Source organism: Notothenia rossii (assembly GCF_949606895.1).
Source record: "Notothenia rossii genome assembly, chromosome: 9".
Taxonomy (NCBI): Eukaryota; Metazoa; Chordata; class Actinopteri; order Perciformes; family Nototheniidae; genus Notothenia; species Notothenia rossii.
The window spans coordinates 2,111,122-2,130,802 of record NC_136907.1 but is presented as its reverse complement, the minus strand read 5'-3'; the positions used below and the strand labels follow the sequence as shown (position 1 = coordinate 2,130,802).

General features: G+C 40.3%; 2 protein-coding genes across 2 annotated transcripts; one reads left to right on the top strand and one right to left on the bottom strand.

Annotated features, from left to right (window-relative positions):
• Positions 1-372: 372 nt before the first annotated feature.
• styxl1 (serine/threonine/tyrosine interacting-like 1) lies at positions 373-7,854 on the bottom strand. The gene is made up of 8 exons (XM_079649679.1): positions 7,082-7,854; positions 6,116-6,177; positions 5,038-5,137; positions 4,105-4,238; positions 3,485-3,618; positions 3,310-3,407; positions 2,961-3,073; positions 373-1,861 (listed from the first exon to the last, which is right to left on the bottom strand). Exons 1-8 carry the CDS (start codon positions 7,176-7,178, stop codon positions 1,736-1,738), a joined length of 864 nt encoding a protein of 287 aa, XP_079505805.1. The 5' UTR covers positions 7,179-7,854; the 3' UTR covers positions 373-1,735.
• Positions 7,855-8,651: 797 nt separating this feature from the next.
• Positions 8,652-19,195, top strand: LOC307019058 (hepatic and glial cell adhesion molecule-like). The gene is made up of 7 exons (XM_079649677.1): positions 8,652-8,788; positions 11,239-11,580; positions 14,188-14,469; positions 15,402-15,495; positions 15,980-16,059; positions 16,174-16,247; positions 16,844-19,195. The coding sequence occupies exons 1-7, from the start codon at positions 8,710-8,712 to the stop codon at positions 16,973-16,975; spliced, it is 1,083 nt and encodes a 360-aa protein (XP_079505803.1). The 5' UTR covers positions 8,652-8,709; the 3' UTR covers positions 16,976-19,195.
• The last annotated feature ends 486 nt before the right edge of the window (positions 19,196-19,681 follow it).

Here is a 19,681-nt window from a genome sequence, read left to right as displayed (position 1 = left end):
AACTGGATGACGTTAAAGGGAATGAATTACATCAACAGTTTTACTTTATAGCCCATTCCCAAAACATTTGAAGGATTACAAAGTTTGTGCTTTATTTTCTTAAAAGTCACGTATAAACATCCGGTTTCCTCACAGCTAACGATGACGCACTTTACTCCACGTCTGCGTGCTTGACCGCAACTGGTTGGTCCAATCAGATGTCACCATTCAAACAATCAGCAGCCAGGACCTTTAAACTTCCTCTTTAAAATACACTACCCTGGCCCTTTCTCATTTCATCAATTCCCCCTCCTCTCTCCTCGGCTCCTCCACTCGCATCTCCTGTGGGCGGGACTAAGTCTCGAGGATAGGAGTCGAGGAGGGGAGTCGAGGAGGGGAATTAGAGAAATGAGAAAGGGCCCCTGCTGTTTTAAAAATAAATATGAGTCACTTTTATATGATAAAAACAGAATCAATAAATCAAACCTTTAAATACTTTTTCATTTCACTTATGTTTAAAGTGGACCTATCATGCTATATCTGAATAATATAGTGTAGGACCATACCTATATAAGGCATATTTATACTTTTTATTTTTCAAAATACCAAACAGATCATGCATTTTAGCCATTCCTCATTTCGCTCAATTTAACACTGTCTTTGCATGGGCTGATTCTGTGAGAACAGCACCATCTACAGGCCTGGCATATGTACTACAGCGTCTCCAGCGCTTTCAAACGGCAATGTCCGTGGCTGTCTCTTCCTGATCTCCTCATGTGCTGAAAATACTTAAAGGTCCCATGTCATGCTTTTCCGGTTATGACCCGTCCCCTTGCGTGTTATGAAGGTTTGTCTGCATGTAAACGGTCTGCAGAGTCACAAACCCTCAAAGTACACCCTGTAGAGAGTAACACTCTAACACAGAGAAGACCTGTCTGTGCTGCCCCAGAACGCCTCGTTGGACATTTATCTTTTTCCATTGTTTTCTTCCTGGGTTCTGTGACGTGTGAACACCCAGATCAACAACAAATGACCGGATTGGCCCAAATGGACCAATCCACGGAGCACCTCACACACCAGGACCCCTTGGTTAACTAACAGGGAGTCCCATTGACTTGCATAGAGCTCCCTGAACGCTGGTAATAGACAAGTTGGGATGGTGGAGAAATGCTCTCCGCAGACCCATTCTCTCAGCGTTAGAAACCTTTTTCTTACTCAATATCAAGCCACACTTATTGTTTTTACTTCGGCTGTGAGTGTGTGTGTGCTCAGGATGAGTTTCGCTTGTTCTCGCTGTATCGCCGACACGGAAACCTGTCCGCTCCTCGCAGCAACGAGCCTCTCAACGTCCCAACCAATCAGAGCACACTGGGCTCACAGGGAGGGGGGGGCAGGAGCTCCAACAAGCCGTGTAGGAAGGGGGTGAATACACATACTATACAGAGATGCTGTTTGAGAAACCAATGTGAGTTTGGAACATTGAAAAATATAAATCTATTCTCGTAGACCTCAACAATGGAACTATGATCAGTAGAAATGGCCATGAGACCTTTAAAGGTGAGATTCAGTTTCTGCAGTTTCTTCATTTCATTTTAAATCCTAACTTCCACTAAAAGGCTCTTTTAATTCTCTGATAATTTACTTTAATAAATATTGCGCATCACCCCCACACATCCTCTATAACTCTAATTCCTCGCTTTTAAAATGTTCAAAATACCATGAAATCATTGTAGTTGTTGTTGAATCCTTGGTTTATTTACAGGAGTGAGGTGTCGGTCTCTCTCCTCCCCGTGAGGTGCAGCTCCCAGGCCTCCAGCTGCTGCAGGAACCCAGCGTTCGGCCTCATGTCGGGTTTACATCCGAGCACCAAGCTCCAGGCCTCCTGAACACATCACAACCTCAGCATTATGGGATCCTTTTATATTTTTGACTTTTTATTTTAATTGTCAATAATATCTTATATTGTTTTGTTTATATTTGTTATTTTTGATTTAATATTTTTCATTTTATTTGTAATTGTTAATTAACTTTTCCACTTTTTAAAGTATTTAAAGTATTGTATTCTCGAGTACAAGATCTGAGTACTTCTACTTTTACTCAACTACAAGATCTGAGTACTTCTACTTTTACTCAAGTACAAGACCTGAGTACTTCTACTTTTACTCAAGTACAAGATCTGAGTACTTCTACTTTTGCTCAACTACAAGATCTGAGTACTTCTACTTTGACTCAAGTACAAGATCTGAGTACTTCTACTTTTACTCAAGTACAAGATCTGAGTACTTCTACTTTTACTCAACTACAAGATCTGAGTACTTCTACTTTTACTCAAGTACAAGATCTGAGTACTTCTACTTTTACTCAAGTACAAGACCTGAGTACTTCCACTTTGACTCAAGTACAAGATCTGAGTACTTCTACTTTGACTCAAGTACAAGATCTGAGTACTTCTACTTTGACTCAAGTACAAGATCTGAGTACTTCTACTTTTACTCAAGTACAAGACCTGAGTACTTCCACTTTGACTCAAGTACAAGATCTGAGTACTTCTACTTTGACTCAAGTACAAGATCTGAGTACTTCTACTTTTACTCAAGTACAAGACCTGAGTACTTCTACTTTTACTCAAGTACAAGACCTGAGTACTTCCACTTTGACTCAAGTACAAGATCTGAGTACTTCTACTTTGACTCAAGTACAAGATCTGAGTACTCCTATTTTGACTCAAGATCTACACACACACACACACACACACACACACACACACACACACACACACACACACACACACACACACACACACACACACACACACACACACACACACACACACACACACACACACACACACACACACACACACACACACACACACACACACACACACACACACACACACACACACACACACACACACACACACACACACACACACACACACACACACACACACACACACACACACACACACACACACTCACCTGCAGTGTGTGTTTTCGGTGCTTCATGAGGAAGGCGATGGTGACGGCGCTGCAGCGACTTCGACCTCGAGGAGAAGCGATCAGAACCCGAGAGCCCGAGTCGATGGTCGAGGCTGAAGACAGCAGAGAGAGATCAATATTTATGGATCATTGAACGAGAAAAAACTCCACATTATCAAACAGATCTATGTGACAAAGACTGTATTTATGGCTCATTCAGTAAAGAAATATATCAAAGCATGGTTTCAATGAAGTCAGAGATTCAAGGTCCCACAATGTAGTCCTGAAGTTAAATACATTGGGAGGGAGGTTTTGTTTTATTTCTGATTAATTCAAAGTAAAGACTTACCAATCAGATCACAGATTCTTTCAAAGCTGGAGTATAAGTCAGATTTCACTGAGTCGTCCACCGGGAAGTTAACGATGGCCTGATTCCCCTTCATGGATCTAGATATAGAAACAAAGTCATATTAATCCAGAGCAGATGAAACCCTCAGAGAGTGTTCTGTAACGACGTGTCTCACTGCTGAGAGAGGAGGATGATGAGGCTGATCTTCATCTCTCTGAGGATGCTGCAGTCGGCGCTCTGCTTCTCGTCTCCGAGGTACAGGAGTCCTGAGAGGATCTCCACCGGATACTGCTTCAGACTCTCCAGCTCCTGAGACCAGACAGAAACACACGGAAAGGCTTCATTATATAAACAGTTTGACTTGGACGAAAGCTACAGGTCCACAAGAGCGGATGCACTGTCCTGCTATAGGAAGAAGTACTTTCAGTCTCTTTTAAAGCCACATATTGTGCAAAAAGTAACGTTAAACTATATTTTGTAATTAAATGGGCTTGAAGATTAAAAATACCCAGAAACCAAAGCCCAGTCTGCTCTGATTGGTTAGCTGGCCGGCTCTGTTGTGATGTGTGTGTGTGTATGTATGTGTTTGTGAGAGTGTGTGTGTGTGTGTGTGTGTGTGTGTGTGTGTGTGTGTGTGTGTGTGTGTGTGTGTGTGTGTGTGTGTGTGTGTGTGTGTGTGTGTGTGTGTGTGTGTGTGTGTGTGTGTGTGTGTGTGTGTGTGTGTGTGTGTGTGTGTGTGTGTGTGTGTGTGTGTGTGTGTGTGTGTGTGTGTGTGTGTGTGCATGTGTGTCTCACTGTGATGGTGTACATGATTTTCTCCGTCCTCAGGTAGGTGTACAGAGCGGTGAACCTCTGAAAGCCTCCGATCACCACGAGCACCGGAGAGAGAGAGACTTCAGAGAGAACTCGAGCACAGAGCAGCGCTCGACCTGCAGATAAACAACAACATGAGATAAACATAAACATCATTAAAGCTGCTTCATGCAACAATATCAACAATCTAATAATGTCATATATATATAATACATATGACACACACGGAGGATATTTGTATGCATAATTACCACTTTTACTTTTGATTGTTTAAGTCCATTTATTTTTGACTTTTGGTTCACTATAACAGAACTTTTTGTGGAGAATATGAACATTTGTTGAGATGTATGTTACTATACAACATCTTTCATTTCTCTTCACACAATACGCCTCCTTGCAGTATCAACAGTAAATCGGCTGACTTTCATATTTGATCTAATCGGCAGATATGCTTTAAAACCCCTCATCACAACACCTCTTTGCCTTCCAAAAAGAAACTACAAATATGGTGTCGTTTTGCATCACTGCACAAAGCTGATATAATAGGAGTAGTAGTTTTTAAAGATATCATTGATTTTCTTTTGATTAAAGAATGTTTTCTGATTACTTACTTTTACTTACTCATTATAAGGTCAATTTAATAATTGAAAACCAGTATTATGTGACAAATCATCTGTCTAACAGGCGGGATAATGGACATCAAGACGGTGATTATTATGAAATGAAACACATGGTGATTCAACCCCAGGCTTCATTTTGCAATATTGACCGGCTCGATGCACATTGTATTGTCCTGAACTTATTTCTGGCTGAGGAGCATAACGGGAGCACTGCCTAATGCTACCACAGAAGTGAGGGGGGGGGGGGGTAGCTTCTGCGCTATTTAGCAGACACTAGTCCTGTTTAGTTCCTTACTGTCTTCCTGTATGGAGCTGGTGTTGCTGTCGTAGACGACCACGTGCTGCATGCTGTCCACCTCCAGAGCCTCGGGCAGCAGGAACACGCCTTCTGAATCCTGCACACACAAGAAGTCAGATATTTAACACGAAAGAAAACTGTTGTGGATCCGAAACCTTAGACACTCAAGACATAACAAGATATAACAAAATAGAAACAGACACACTGCTGATTGAAGACATTATTATATTTTTGTAAAACATTATAAGAGCCAGAATACTTGCGTCAAGTCCGCCAAGAGAATATGTGTCTGTCTAAAGAATAACAGAATCCATACACTTCTTTTTAGTTTACATAGCATTATACCTTTAGACCTTTTACAATGTTACACGATGCTATGCTCAATATTAGCTGCAAACAGACATGTGCACATTCATGGCACAAAGGTCTCCTTAAATAAACTAAAGGATGAAACTCACGAGCATGGCTTACAACTCAAGATCATATAATATAGATTATTTCAACCAAACAACCCTAGAAAGTAAAATAAGTAAGAGGCTGAGCTGAATTGCAGTTTGTTTGTTTTTGTATCTGGGGTTTCCAAGCTGCGGCCCGTGGTCCATTTTGTATTGGCCCGCAGCTACTTAACTTATTAATATAACCAGCCTGAAATATCCCCTTCATATTTCATATAAGCAATCTGAGGCTTCTTTCGGTAAAGAATGTCTGAAATTGGGATCAACAAAGTACTTCTTATCTTATTCTGTTTTAAGGAATGAGCTGCTACACGGTTTGTAACAAGATAAGGTAAACCCTATGGAGAGATGTGACGTCTTAAAGCATACTCAAGTATCAAGAATCATTTACCTAACAACATGAGATCAGAGATGGGCTGAAGGATAAGACAAAAGCATCAACATGTGCAATCAATAAACAACACTTTGTCCTCTAGTCACGAACACAAAACGTTTGTATATCTCTTAACATTAGAATCTCAATTAAAGTGCTGCACAATCTTAACGTGTCTTACTTCCTGCTGTCTAAAAAGCCTGGTCATTACTTCCATCATGCCAGCATAAGTTTACCACATCCGTACCGTTTTGACAGTCTTGGCTGTTATGATGTGGCTTGTTCTGTAATCTTGGGTTTCACGAGCATCTAGAAAGAGACATAAAGAAGTGAGCGACAGCCAAAGAACGAAACCCAACTCACATTGTGGTCACCAATACTTCCCTTAGGACACCAATAGGCACGTATACACACACGTATACACACACACGTATACACACACACGTGTATACACACACACACACACACACACACACACACACACACACACACACACACACACACACACACACAGGAGATGAACAGAGAAAATACACAGACAGACCGTGACATGCGTTAAGAGTTAGTCCACTAGTTACATTTTTAGAGATGCACTTAATTAATTTAGCTAAAACTGTTAAACAAATGTAGTGAAGTAAAAAGTACGTAGTTTACTTGAAATGTATAGAAAGTACGAAGTAGCATAAAATAGAAATACTCAAGTGAAGTACAAGTACCTTAAAATTAAAAGTACAGTACTTGGGTAAATGTACTTTCTACTTCTTACATGTTGAACACAAATACCTGTACTTTCTACTTCTTACATGTTGAACTCAAATACCTGTACTTTCTACTTCTCTCATTTTCCAAACAGGCTGGTTCCTTTAGTCTGAATGTGTGTTTGGTGGCGTGATCATTATTATTTAGAGTCATTGCGTGCCTATTGATTTGAACACGATCCGTGTATCCATCATTTCCTGGTCTTCTCTAAAGAAGAGGGACCAATGAAAACGTTGTCATGTTGCCGTTGTTCAGCATGGAAACATTCATTAGCTAACAATGACATTATTGTTCTATTAATATAAAGGGAGGTCAGGTACTCTTTAAAACACCTGCTAGTTATGGGTACTGACTTGAGGAAAGAAGTTTAGTCAGTACTTCTACTTCTACCAGAGTATTTCTTTAAACGAGTATCTGTAAGGATGTGTGTGTACTTCTCATCTCTGTCTCTTACCGATCAGACAGAGGTAGTTGATCTCCGCTAGCCTCGCGCCGCTCCTGTTCAGCAGGTTGTAGAGCACCGAGGGCTCACAGGGCTTTATCTCCGCCATGCCAGGAGCACAGAGTCAACCAGGAGCAGAGAACAACAAACAAACAAACAACAACAACAACAACAACAACAACAACAACTCACTGAAGCTGCGAGTCAAAAACAACATCTGCATCTGAGCTGCATAGCAACAAGGAAAGAACACTGTCTGTTTATGTCTGTTACTAAGCAACTTGGCTTCTTCCCTGATTGGCTGTTGGTGATGAAGTCTTCTTAAAGTCACAGGTACACATTTGATGACTTCATCACAGAGGCTTTAATGTGATATACTCAGAGGAGGGAAGTAAGTAAGTACATTTACTCAAGTACTGTACTTTCGAACAATTTTGAGGTACTTGTACTTTACTTGAGTATTTCCATGTTATGCTGCTGTGTACTTTTCCTCCACTACATGTATTTAATACCTTTAGTTACTTTACAGATGTGGATGAAGGATGTGAAATATAACCAAGTGTTAAATCAGACTTTAGTTCCACCTGGAGTAAATCCACCAGCTACCCTGCAGTATACAAAGTCATTCAAACTAGCTGCACCTTTACCAGCTTTGAGAACACTTTCATGATCAATCATTATAAAACATATCATATATATTATTCTGAAATGGACCAATTTGCACAATGACTACTTTTACTGTCGCTACCTTAACTATATTTTGATGATGGTACTTTATAGTTATAATAAAATAGAAAATAAAACAGTAAATGTATTCTTATCAACAGTAGAAAGATAACTATAAAAGAAAATACAATGTACAATATGAAAAATACATATGAATACACTGCAACAGACCAACATACTTCTAAAACAACACATAAATATCCCTTTATACAATCAAATAAAACGTTATTTATATTTGATATAATTCATGGTTTCAGCATTTCGCCTATTTCGTATGTTGACTTTTTTATTCTAAAAGGTTGTCATTTTGGGAGATACACATTGGATTTATGTTCTTCAGACGATCAAAGAACAAATTAACTTCAGATACGCTGTGAAATGTATTGTGTACATTTACAGTAATGTTTTGCAATGTTCACTGTAAATTGTATATAAATAAACAAAAGTGTGCAAAAATAACTATAATTCCTTTCATTTCAATTAAAAAAATCACATGTGTCGTGTTTGTTTCAACCCAATTGTTGTTGACGCCAACAGTGTTTTTGTTGTGTGTATTAACATCAGAATCAGGATCAGGTTTATCACCAGGTTGACACCTACAGCACGAGGAATTTGACTTGATGTCGTGGTGCAGACATAAAAGTAAAACAAGAATTAAAAACACAGATAGAAAACTATTTTAAGTAAACTATAATAACATTAAAAAATATAGCAGTATTTACATTGCAATAGAATTGAATACATATGAGTTGTTTAACATTAGAAACAGGGAGCTGTGTAAACAAACGCCCACACACAGACATTTGTTCCCGCTGAGAACAGCATGTTCTGACCGAGGCTGAAAGAAGGACTGTGTTCTCCGTCAGTCTCAGATCATGCTGCTGCGCTGACAGCAACACAAGACCGAGAGCAAGATGAAGACGGAGGCTGCTGCAAAAACTCAAATCATCCCCTGGATTGTATTGCTCCTGTGTCTCAGTTCCTACAATTCAGGTATGCAACAGCTTCTACTCTCACGTCACAGTTGCTTGTCTATGCATTGCATCTGAAAGAGTGTGTTTATGATGCAGCAAATAAGTTACAGCTGATAAATGATGGTGTCAGTATAAAGGAATAAAGAAAATACAAAGTGCAGGTTTGATTTTGAGGTTCATGAAACAACCAGAGGGTCCCCCCAGTAGAGTATAGAAGTAAACAACAGCATTTCATATTATAAGACATTTTTATAGTTGTATATTCAAATGAAATATAAATAAAACATGTACACGCTTAAAAAAAAAAAGTATTACCAGATGTTTTTGGTGATTTCTGCAATGTTCTGCAGGGGTGAAATGAAAATAAGTACTCAAATATTGTACTTTTTGAGTTAAATATAGGGTTGTCTGCTTTACTAAATATGTCTGACAGCTTGAGTGACTTCAATGATAGAGATTTGGGCATAGAAAAACTCAAAAGTGTTTACTAGACAACCGTTTATTAATATAGCCGAACATTTGAACATTTTTTAAAACTTATTCTGAACATTATTCGTTTATTGGGTGTTTTTTCTGCATTCTTCTGTTTAACACTTTGTCTACTTTTCGCCTCTAAGCAAAGCAGAGCATCTGAATACTTCCTCTTGTGTTATACGTAACATTATGTAATGTCTGTGGAAGTGAAGACTCTGCAGAACGATCACAAAGGTGTTATTTGTTGCTGGTGACTTGGGTGGCATTAGACTGTGTGGGAGCTTGCACAGCCTTGTGCCCAGCCTTGTGCCCACCCTTTGTGCGGTAATACAGTATTGTTTCTACAGAAAGTGGTTTTATTTATTCCCAGCTGTGGATGTGTGTCATCACTGAGCTGCTCTGTTTCTGCAGAGCTAGCATTGCATCTGGATTGCACCCAGTGTTGTTTTCATGAACTGGCAAGAAGGAGATCTGCAGAAACAATCCCCCCCGTTGTTAGCCCATCCCGAGGAATGACAGCTGGTGACACGTGAAGCTGCTCAGTATCCAGAGGAGACGGGGCGTGGTGCCTGTGGAGGAAGCTCTGAAGAGAAACTGATCAATGATTCAGGGACAAAGTTTGTCTTTTGTTATATTTAATAAAATAATAAAGAAAGTGAAGTCGATCCCAAATGTAGGAAAACCTCGCCTACTCTCGCCTCACTGTATATGTTTTTATTTATACATTTGACATCTATATACCTTTACTTGTGTATTTGCATAGTGCATTTATTGTGTACAGACTGCTGATAGATGTGTATATAACTGACTTGCACTCTGTATGCATTATGTAATGATGACAATCAAGTAATCTAATCTAATCTACTTCATCCTCAGAGGATAGAGAAGTTCTGCACCCAGAACACAGCTCACAGTCGAGAGAATAGCCAAATGGTCCCACCCATCAATTCTCTTAGGCCTCATCTAAACATCCCCATCATGAAACCATTAAACCTCCCAGTCCTTTGCAAATCCACCTTACTTCCTTTGCCCTCCTGAAATGTAAACCCTTAACATCTGTCTCTGTTAAACACATACAAGACTCAAAATACAATTTAACAGAGTAAAAGGCAATCAGAGTATAAGACTATATGTTTTGAATTATTATATGATCATTTGACACGATAGTGCCCACATCGAATAATGATCAGCTTTTATATTTTGCCTGTGTGCAACAACGATTACATACGATAGGCTTGCGCGCGGCAAATGTGCTCGCCCAAATGAGGTAATCAGAAGAAATGCAACCCCAGTAGTTACAGGTATAAACCATGTGTTTAACATATATTGAATCATTTTATGCATTTTTCAGAAAAAGTGGTAGTTTGGTAAACAGTGACATCAACGACATGTTTGGTCTGTAAAATGTCCAAAAGTAAAAGAATGGGAGATAAATATCCCAAAGTCTCCACATGTTATTATAAAATGTGTTTCTGGTCCTCTTTCAGTTGAGACAGTGTAGATGAAGGTCAGGATATAGAACTCGTGTGAACATTGGATAAAGCCAGGTTCATATTCTTGTTTCATTTTGATGACATATTAGAGTCAAAGGTTTGCACAGAGCGAAATATCTTTGTGTTGCGCCATAAATCAGAAAATACTGCATTAAAAAAGTCATTTCCTGCATTTTTCGACTGATAAAGTGTGATATAAATAATGTACAGGCTTTTAGATTGCAGTCGTTCACTAAACAGAGACATCAACGACATGTTTGGTGTTGAAAATGTCAGAAAAAGTGAAAGAATGGGAGATAAATATCCCCAAATCTCAAAATGGTATTATATTTGTTATTGTGTTTGTGGTCCTCTCTCAGTTGAGACACTGAAGGATGGTTCAGGAAAAGACCAAACACTGGATGTCTTCCAGTCGCCAACATGTGTTTTCGAGACATCGATATGAACGGGGTAACCTTGCAGGACTCAAATGCCTCGTCTCTGTTTCTCTGTCTCTCTGCAGGTGGGGTGTTGGCGGTGAATATGAGCATCCCTAATACCCTCCTCAGAGGCACCGTTGGGGGGGAAGCCGTTCTCTCCGTCTGCTACAACAGCTTCAGTCTGGATCTGCCCGTCATCAAGTGGCAGCTGAAGAGGGAGAAGTCCATCACTGTGGTGCAGTCGATAGGAACCGACATCATTGGGACGCTGAGGCCGGAGTATCGAGACCGAATCCTGGTGTTTGAGAACGGGACTCTGCTCCTCCACAACCTCCGGCTCTCCGACAACGGGACGTACGACGTGGAGATCTCCATCACAGACGATACGTTCACTGGAGAGGGAAGCATCACACTGACCGTGGACGGTGAGAAAACGAGACTAAAGACATTCAAATAGAGTCTTGATTAACAGGCTGGTAAAATAGCAATAATGTCAGTGGTGGCAAAGTAGGGTCATCTACTTCTCAAATAGAGAGTTGTATATCAGTTATCTATGCTATGGGGGGGAACAGCTACTAATGACATTATCTATAATAAATATTTCACCAATTTTCTCAGAGACATTGGAAGACAGATCTATGCAAGGAACTTGGCTTCACTATGATTGTGTCTAAAGCCCTTCAATAGTGTTCTATAGTCAGAGTATATCGATTTTTTTATCTTCACGGTCTACTGTATAATTTCTACTTTTGAATGCTGTTTTAATTCTGCTTTGAGATGTTTAATTTCTACTTATGTGCAATGCCTTGTTTTGTTCTGTTGTTTTTTATGCTGCTGCAATGCAATAACGTCCCAATTTAGGATCAATAAAGTACCTCTTATCTTATAAGCATTTTTGGGACTGATTCACATGGGCTCTGTCTTACTATAGACTCTCACTCACTATCTCAAGGTTACTAAACGTAGTGCGTCAAAACAAATAAAGGGACCAGAGGCCTACTACGAAGCAGGATTTTCGCTTAGCCGGATAACTTCAGGGAAAACTCGGGGTTTCCGGTCCTACGAAGCTGGTTCACTTTTTAGCGGGCTAGATCTCCATGGTGAATTATCCTGGAACCTAGTCTGTGCTCCGAAGCAGGATAGGTTCCAGGATAAGAGATCAACACAGTGAAAGCACCACGTCTGCTGACCAATCAGAGCTCAGTGTGTGGAGGAAATACAGTTTAAACTGCCGTTGCAGGAAATTCGGCCGGAACAAAATCAACGACTGTGTGAACGTGAAAATTAATAGAGTATCACCTCCTATCTTCAGAGCAATCGGACTATTATAACTATTATTATACTATTATGTTAAGAAAGCTTAATTAAATATCTGCCACAACATAAGTAACCGGATCAAAGTAATATTATGTAGCCTACAGTCCGCGGCACTTTGAGTGCAGACGTCAATGTGTCCCATTATCATTCATATCATATCACATCATAATGTATCATATATCTCCTTATCTGAGTCAGCTGAGCCGTATCTGGCCGTGCAACACTCACAGTGTCACATACTGGATGCAGAAGTATTATTTTAAGCAACACATTAAGTTGACGAAACACTAGAGACAAATGTAATGAAAGTCAGATTGTGTCTTAGACGGGGCAGTGATATCATAAACCTGTTCATGTACGCATTCAAACACTTGTTCTGTTACCAGCTGTATTCACCTTGCAGGTGCAGCTATGTGGCTTTTATCCTGGATAAAGTGTTTAAGTCATGGATGTTTAAAGTTTAACTTCTTCATATTTGTCTAATATTATAGTCAGGGGTGCACATAACTGGTACGCAGGTACGCATGCGCGGCAACAATCTGAAATGCGTACCGTCACTTGTGTAACAAAGCGCATTTGCGTACTGATGTATGTGAAGCTTTTCCAGAAGGCGGTTAGATCATCGGACGACGGAGTTGGTCTCCGTGTGCACAGACAGGGCGGCTGTTAACGTCGGCCTGTACAGCAGCACTGCGCTAAAACAGCTGATCACAACGTTCACACGCTCTGTGGTCACGAAGCTCTGCACTCTACTACTACCCCCCCCCGTTGACATTTGCGATACAGAGGGCTTCATCATACTCCACTAGCACCCCCACCCGCTGACATTCGCGATACAGAGAGCTTCATGGGAACTTTGAGGGGAGCCGGAAGTTGGAGTACCAAACACTGACTCCAGGTACTCATCTGAGTACCTCACTGAGAAAGTTGTGTGCACCCCTGATTATAGTTGACTTTTCATTCAGGAAGTATGACGCTGCGCTGTCAGTAGGCTTCTCCATGTTTGTGATTGGTCGAATGCTCCAGATACCACCCCTTTCATGTGAACGCGCACCTAACTAGATAGGACACGGCTGGTTTAAGCGATCCACTTGATAACCCGCGTCGTAGTACCGTTTAGCGAGAACGCGTATGTTTTGGATTAGACCAACCGGCTGAAGCTTCTGGCTTAACTAACCCTAACAAACTTGATCCTACGACGTTGGTCATCAACTCTGTAATTCAACCCAGGGTTTTTCAGTCCGGCTACGAGTGCATTTCTCCGGTAACTAATGTTAGAATAGAATAGAATCCTTTATCGTTAATGTTGTGGATCATTATAGGATTTCAGTAAGCTTGCTTGCCACAAATCTCATAATAGTCAGATTCTACAAGGTTTGCAGTGATTTTCTTTAAACGTTGCACAGTCGGTAATTCATTGCAGGCCGTCTTTGTGTTTCCTTGAGCCTGGAATATGTAACTTCATGGTCTTAAACTTTGGGCACCGAGCTCTGATTGGTCAGTAGACAGAGCTTTAACTCGAGTTGATCTCTTATCTTGAACTTAACCTGCTCTGGAGAAGAAGTTACGATGGCTCTTCACCCCGGTAAGAAGTGAACCAGCATCGTAGGACTGGAAACCGTGAAGTGACCTCGCTAACCACAAATCCCGCTTCGTAGTACTGTTGTTTCTTTGTCTGTTTACATGTTGGAAATGATTGTATCTCCTATATCCAGAGTCTATATCCAGGCCCTTCATCCACATGGAGACGACATCGGTTCTGGAGCTCAGTGAAAACGTGGTCCTGAACTGCTCCCATGATAATGGTACCAAGACTGCATACAGGTGGTTCAAAGGGGGGAAGCAGCTGAGCAACATGACGCGGTTCGTGTTGTCTCCGGATCAGAAGTTCCTGACCATCATGCGAGTCTTGATGGCGGACGACGATATCTACATCTGCATGGTGGAGAATCCTGTAGGCAATATGACGAGCCTGCCCATCAAACTGACCGTCTACAGTAAGTTATATTTAATAACACTTCTATTCCATACTGTAATGACAATTTCCTGTTTCTGTCCTATATATTTTTGCCATTACTTCACAGAAGGGCTGAAGAGTGATCCAGACGCAGACACAAACAGATGACTCTCCGGTCCTTTGTTGCAGTTTATAATGAGGTTTATTCAGCGTTTACATACCAGGGTTTAATTGTACAGTTTTAGTTGTTGTGATGAGCATCTGCCGGGCTGGTGGATCTGTATGCTCTCTCCTTCCGTGTCCTCCTCTCTCCTGTCACCTATGACCTCTTTATATACACCCGGTGCAGCTAAACCCCGCCACCAAGTATTCAAAATGATATTGCACTATACGTATAACTTAAATAAACTGACACACCAACAACACCCATGGCTCCTACTAATACCAATCATGTTTAAGGGAATACAACGTTACCTTACTGGTATGTTTGTGTTGTTTCCTATAAAAATTTGTCATATGACCCGTTGGACGATACAACCGGACATAAATAAGATTTGTTCAGTTAGATTTGTTTGTTTACAATAATCGGTTATACCTAGAAGTATTGGAAACGCTCAATATGACAGATAACGACCAGCTCTGATCACAATTAATTATACATTCAAATGTTATGGCAATCCCCCCAATCGATGTTGAAATATTTCATTCAAAATCAGGAATATGAATCTCAACACATTGGATCACCAAAGTAATAGGAATCTACTCTCAGGCCACTATGGATTTATTTCATGGTAATCCATCCCAAAGTCTTTCGAAATTCAAGTGGCCAACATTACCTGTGGTTTAAATGTAGCCTTACTCCAATATTTTATCAATACTCAACAAGTAATGTTCTGTAAAATCCTGCCTGGCACGATCCCTTGTTTTTCTGTTTATAATGTGTGTTACCTGTAATGTTGCCTATGCTGACAGGAAGGAGTTCACTCTACATCATCCTCTCCACTGGAGGCATCTTCCTCCTCATCACGTTGGTCACAATATGTGCCTGCTGGACGCCTAACAAAAAGTAAGAATTGCTAAGAAGCTTAAAGGATCGTGCACTTTTTTTGACACACATTTTCCGAGGCGATGAGGCAGGTTGCGCCTAGCTTAATGAAACCAGCTAACCGTGCCACGAGATCTCCTCTGTGTTCAGGGTGCTCTTAAAACAACTATGGTGGAAACACTGGTCGGATTTGTATCTAACATAACGTTAACCCTGAACTTAAAGGATACACTTCCCTCCATATAATCACCAAAGATGTATTTGTATGGAAGTTTTAGATATTTGCCAGCGTACACTGCTGCCTTTCCAAAAATGTAATTACTACCAACTCCGGATCCATCACTCCTTGAAAAGTAGTTCTCGTGTTTGAGTTTGCGCCATTCCTGCTTTTACATTCAAATCAATGGATTTGAATTTGCAAACCATTCAGCTTATGTACGGCAAGCTAAAGACTGTTTTTTAAATCATCATACTATGACATAATGCTTTGGTGTCATGTTGATAGGCAAAGGCACCACCACCCAGCTGGAAACCCTGTCTACAGATACAATGACTACTCTGATTGCTTACGAATCACTCACACAGGTAGAGTAACGTAAACATCTTTCACATAAAGTGATCATATAATCTACAAAAAGAGGCTTAATCCCAACACCTAGAATGCAGTGTTAATGAATGACCCTCCACTTTGTGCCACAGATGATTTGCTTCCCAAAAGGACGGAGCGTAATGGAATAAATGCTGTGACGTCGCTTTACGTCCTGCAGCAGAAGGTAAAACTATCTATGATCTAAAGTACAAATGCACTCGTATTTAATTAACCTGGTAGATAATTGTTAGCAGAATTGGTCTTCAGACGTGGGAAGTGACTAAGTACATTTACTACATGTATTTAATCCCTTTAGTTACTTCACAGATCTGGATGAATGATGTGAAATATAATCAAGTGTTAAATCAGACTTTAGTTCCACCTGGAGTAAATCCACAAGCTACCCTGCAGTATACAAAGTCATTCAGACTAGCTGCACCTTTACCAGCTTTGAGAACACTTTCATGATCAATCATTATAAAACATATCATATCTATTATTCTGAAATGGACCAATCTGCACAATGACTACTTTTACTGTCTTTCACTATATTTTGATGAGAATACTTTTCTACTTTTACTTGAGTAACATTTTGAATACAGGACTTTTACTGTAACAGAGTATTCCTACACTCTGGTACTTCTACTTTTACTCAAGTACATGATCTGAGTACTTCTACTTTTACTAAAGAACAAGATCTGAGTACTTCTACTTTTACTAAAGTACAAGATCTGAGTACTCCTCCCACCTCTGTTGGTCTGAAGTCGTCCTGTTTTGCAGGAACCTTCCCTCGACGACTCCTCCAACAACAGTATTGGATCTCCTGAATCGGACAACCCTCCATGCTACACCAGTTCCCCAAACCTCAACGGTTCTCTCACACCTGCCCGCTCGTCCATCAGTTTGACCTGAAAGCCTGTCCGTTTCAACTCTCCAAACAACAGCAGGTGTCCTTCTGATACTCTCCTGAATCCAGAAAGCATTTTACTGCAAATCTGCCTGGATCTTAGGAAGGACCTCAAAACCATTTCCTGAGGTTTCTCTATATAATGTGATCGAGTGGTGCAAGGTAAAAGATACTAAAACAAAGATGTAGGTTAGCATTTTAGCATTTCCTGCTCCCTTGTCTTGAAGTCAATGGTTTTCTGAATGTGTTTTTGGTTGTTAGCCTGAAGGTCTGTGGTTAAAACAAGCAGAAGAGATTTCAACGTTTTGTTCTATAAAATACACAAGTAAATACCCCACTGAAGAATTTAAAAACAGAGGTTGCTAACAAGTGTCTAAATGTCATCACGCCCAACATTAGCCGCCTTTAGCTTAGCGGTGGTGATGTGAAGTCATGTGACCGAGCTGTAGTTCCTTTATAGCCCAACATTAGCCGCCTTTAGCTTAGTGGTGGTGATGTGAAGTCATGTGACCGCGCTGTAGTTCCTTTATAGCCCAACATTAGCCACCTTTAGCTTAGCGGTGGTAATGTGAAGTCATGTGACCGAGCTGTAGTTCCTTTATAGCCCAACATTAGCCTCCTTTAGCTTAGCGGTGGTAATGTGAAGTCATGTGACCGTGATGTAGTTCCTTTATAGCCCAACATTAGCCACCTTTAGCTTAGCGGTGGTAATGTGAAGTCATGTGACCGAGCTGTAGTTCCTTTATAGCCCAACATTAGCCTCCTTTAGCTTAGCGGTGGTGACTTGAAGTCATGTGACCGTGATGTAGTTCCTTTATAGCCCAACATTAGCCTCCTTTAGCTTAGCGGTGGTAATGTGAAGTCATGTGACCGAGCTGTAGTTCCTTTATAGCCCAACATTAGCCTCCTTTAGCTTAGCGGTGGTAATGTGAAGTCATGTGACCGTGATGTAGTTCCTTTATAGCCCAACATTAGCCACCTTTAGCTTAGCGGTGGTAATGTGAAGTCATGTGACCGAGCTGTAGTTCCTTTATAGCCCAACATTAGCCTCCTTTAGCTTAGCGGTGGTAATGTGAAGTCATGTGACCGTGATGTAGTTCCTTTATAGCCCAACATTAGCCACCTTTAGCTTAGCGGTGGTAATGTGAAGTCATGTGACCGTGATGTAGTTCCTTTATAGCCCAACATTAGCCACCTTTAGCTTAGCGGTGGTAATGTGAAGTCATGTGACCGTGCTGTAGTTCCTTTATAGCCCAACATTAGCCGCCTTTAGCTTAGCGGTGGTGACGTGAAGTCATGTGACCGAGCTGTAGTTCCTTTATAGCCCAACATTAGCCTCCTTTAGCTTAGCGGTGGTGACGTGAAGTCATGTGACCGAGCTGTAGTGCCTTTATAGCCCAACATTAGCCGCCTTTAGCTTAGCGGTGGTAATGTGAAGTCATGTGACCGAGCTGTAGTTCCTTTATAGCCCAACATTAGCTTTTTATTTCAAAAATCATAAATCGGTGTTAATATGTGGAGATTATCCTGCTGAAAAAGACTTGTAAATATCATAAACACCACAGAGATTATTTTCTATAATACAAAATCCAATGGAAAAATCCCATTGGCTTTCTGTCGAGGGAACAAGGAAGATGCTGACCAACAAAAATATGTCACCTCTGCACCACAATATTGCATGGTGATACGTTGTTTTTTATCAAAAGTACAAAGTAACTTAAAATGAAGTTGTTTTTAAAGATGGAAGCACATCCTGAAGAGAAGTCATACGGCAGTGTGACATCAGACACAAGTTTAAAACGACTTTAAATCTCGTTTTTGGGTTTACCACTAACCGCTGTTGTCGTTGGTTTCTGGAACTATATATTATTTGGGAAATGGAGTCTGCAAAAAACTGAAATGGGATGAAATGAGATGAATATACTTCTCTTGTGCTTTATTGTCAACTGTTGTTATGTTAAACAATACATATATCTAAACTTGGTTAAAAAGGGAACGTATTCAGAAATGTTGAATTGTTTTAATATTTGACCGTGTTCTGTGTGATACTGTATGTTCTGCACCGTTGATGCAATGACACACAGCAGTGACTTAGTAATATTTTGTGAAATAACGTAAATTACTATTTAATTATACCAGATGATTAAATAGTATTTTATGAAAATATAGAACAGCCATGTTGGTTCACTTTTATACAAACTTAAATAAACTGAGATATTTCTCAAGATTCTTGTCGTGTTTACGCTTCCTTCTCTGTCTTTCCAAGATGGAATCATCAAGCCTAATCCCAATAACTTTGTGTAAACGAATATTAAAAACTAACAAGTTGTCCTGCATTTGAAATGTTTGCAGTTTAAAAGTTTGGTAAAGTCGAGAACTGTAGTTTGATAAAACTACTAAATTAATATCTAAAGGATGCTTTTCTATTTTCTATGTAAACTGAACTCCATTAAAGATCTCCTATCATGCAAAATGCACTTTTTGATGTCTTTTATACATAAAGATGTTTCCCTGGTGTGTCCGGGAACTCACAAAGTGTCAGAAAATAAAACCCTCTCTCTTTCCCTCCGTACCCAAATCCCTAAAAACGGGGAACAACGGAGCTGATCCAGATTTGCGTCCGATATGACGTCATATCTGAAATGTGGACCCACGGGCCTATCAGAAACGTTGCTATCAGAAACAATGCCCGACTGTTTAGGACGTAATAT

Excerpts from the sequence above, each read along its gene's own strand:
- styxl1 (XM_079649679.1), bottom strand. The coding sequence starts at position 7,178 with ATGGCGGAGATAAAGCCCTGTGAGCCCTCGGTGCTCTACAACCTGCTG. Across the intron at positions 6,178-7,081 it reads CAACTACCTCTGTCTGATCG|ATGCTCGTGAAACCCAAGAT; the intron begins GTAAGAGACAGA and ends GTCTCTTTCTAG. Across the intron at positions 5,138-6,115 it reads CAGCCAAGACTGTCAAAACG|GATTCAGAAGGCGTGTTCCT; the intron begins GTACGGATGTGG and ends TTGTGTGTGCAG.
- LOC307019058 (XM_079649677.1), top strand. The coding sequence starts at position 8,710 with ATGAAGACGGAGGCTGCTGCAAAAACTCAAATCATCCCCTGGATTGTA. Across the intron at positions 14,470-15,401 it reads CATCAAACTGACCGTCTACA|GAAGGAGTTCACTCTACATC; the intron begins GTAAGTTATATT and ends CTATGCTGACAG. Across the intron at positions 15,496-15,979 it reads TGCTGGACGCCTAACAAAAA|GCAAAGGCACCACCACCCAG; the intron begins GTAAGAATTGCT and ends TCATGTTGATAG.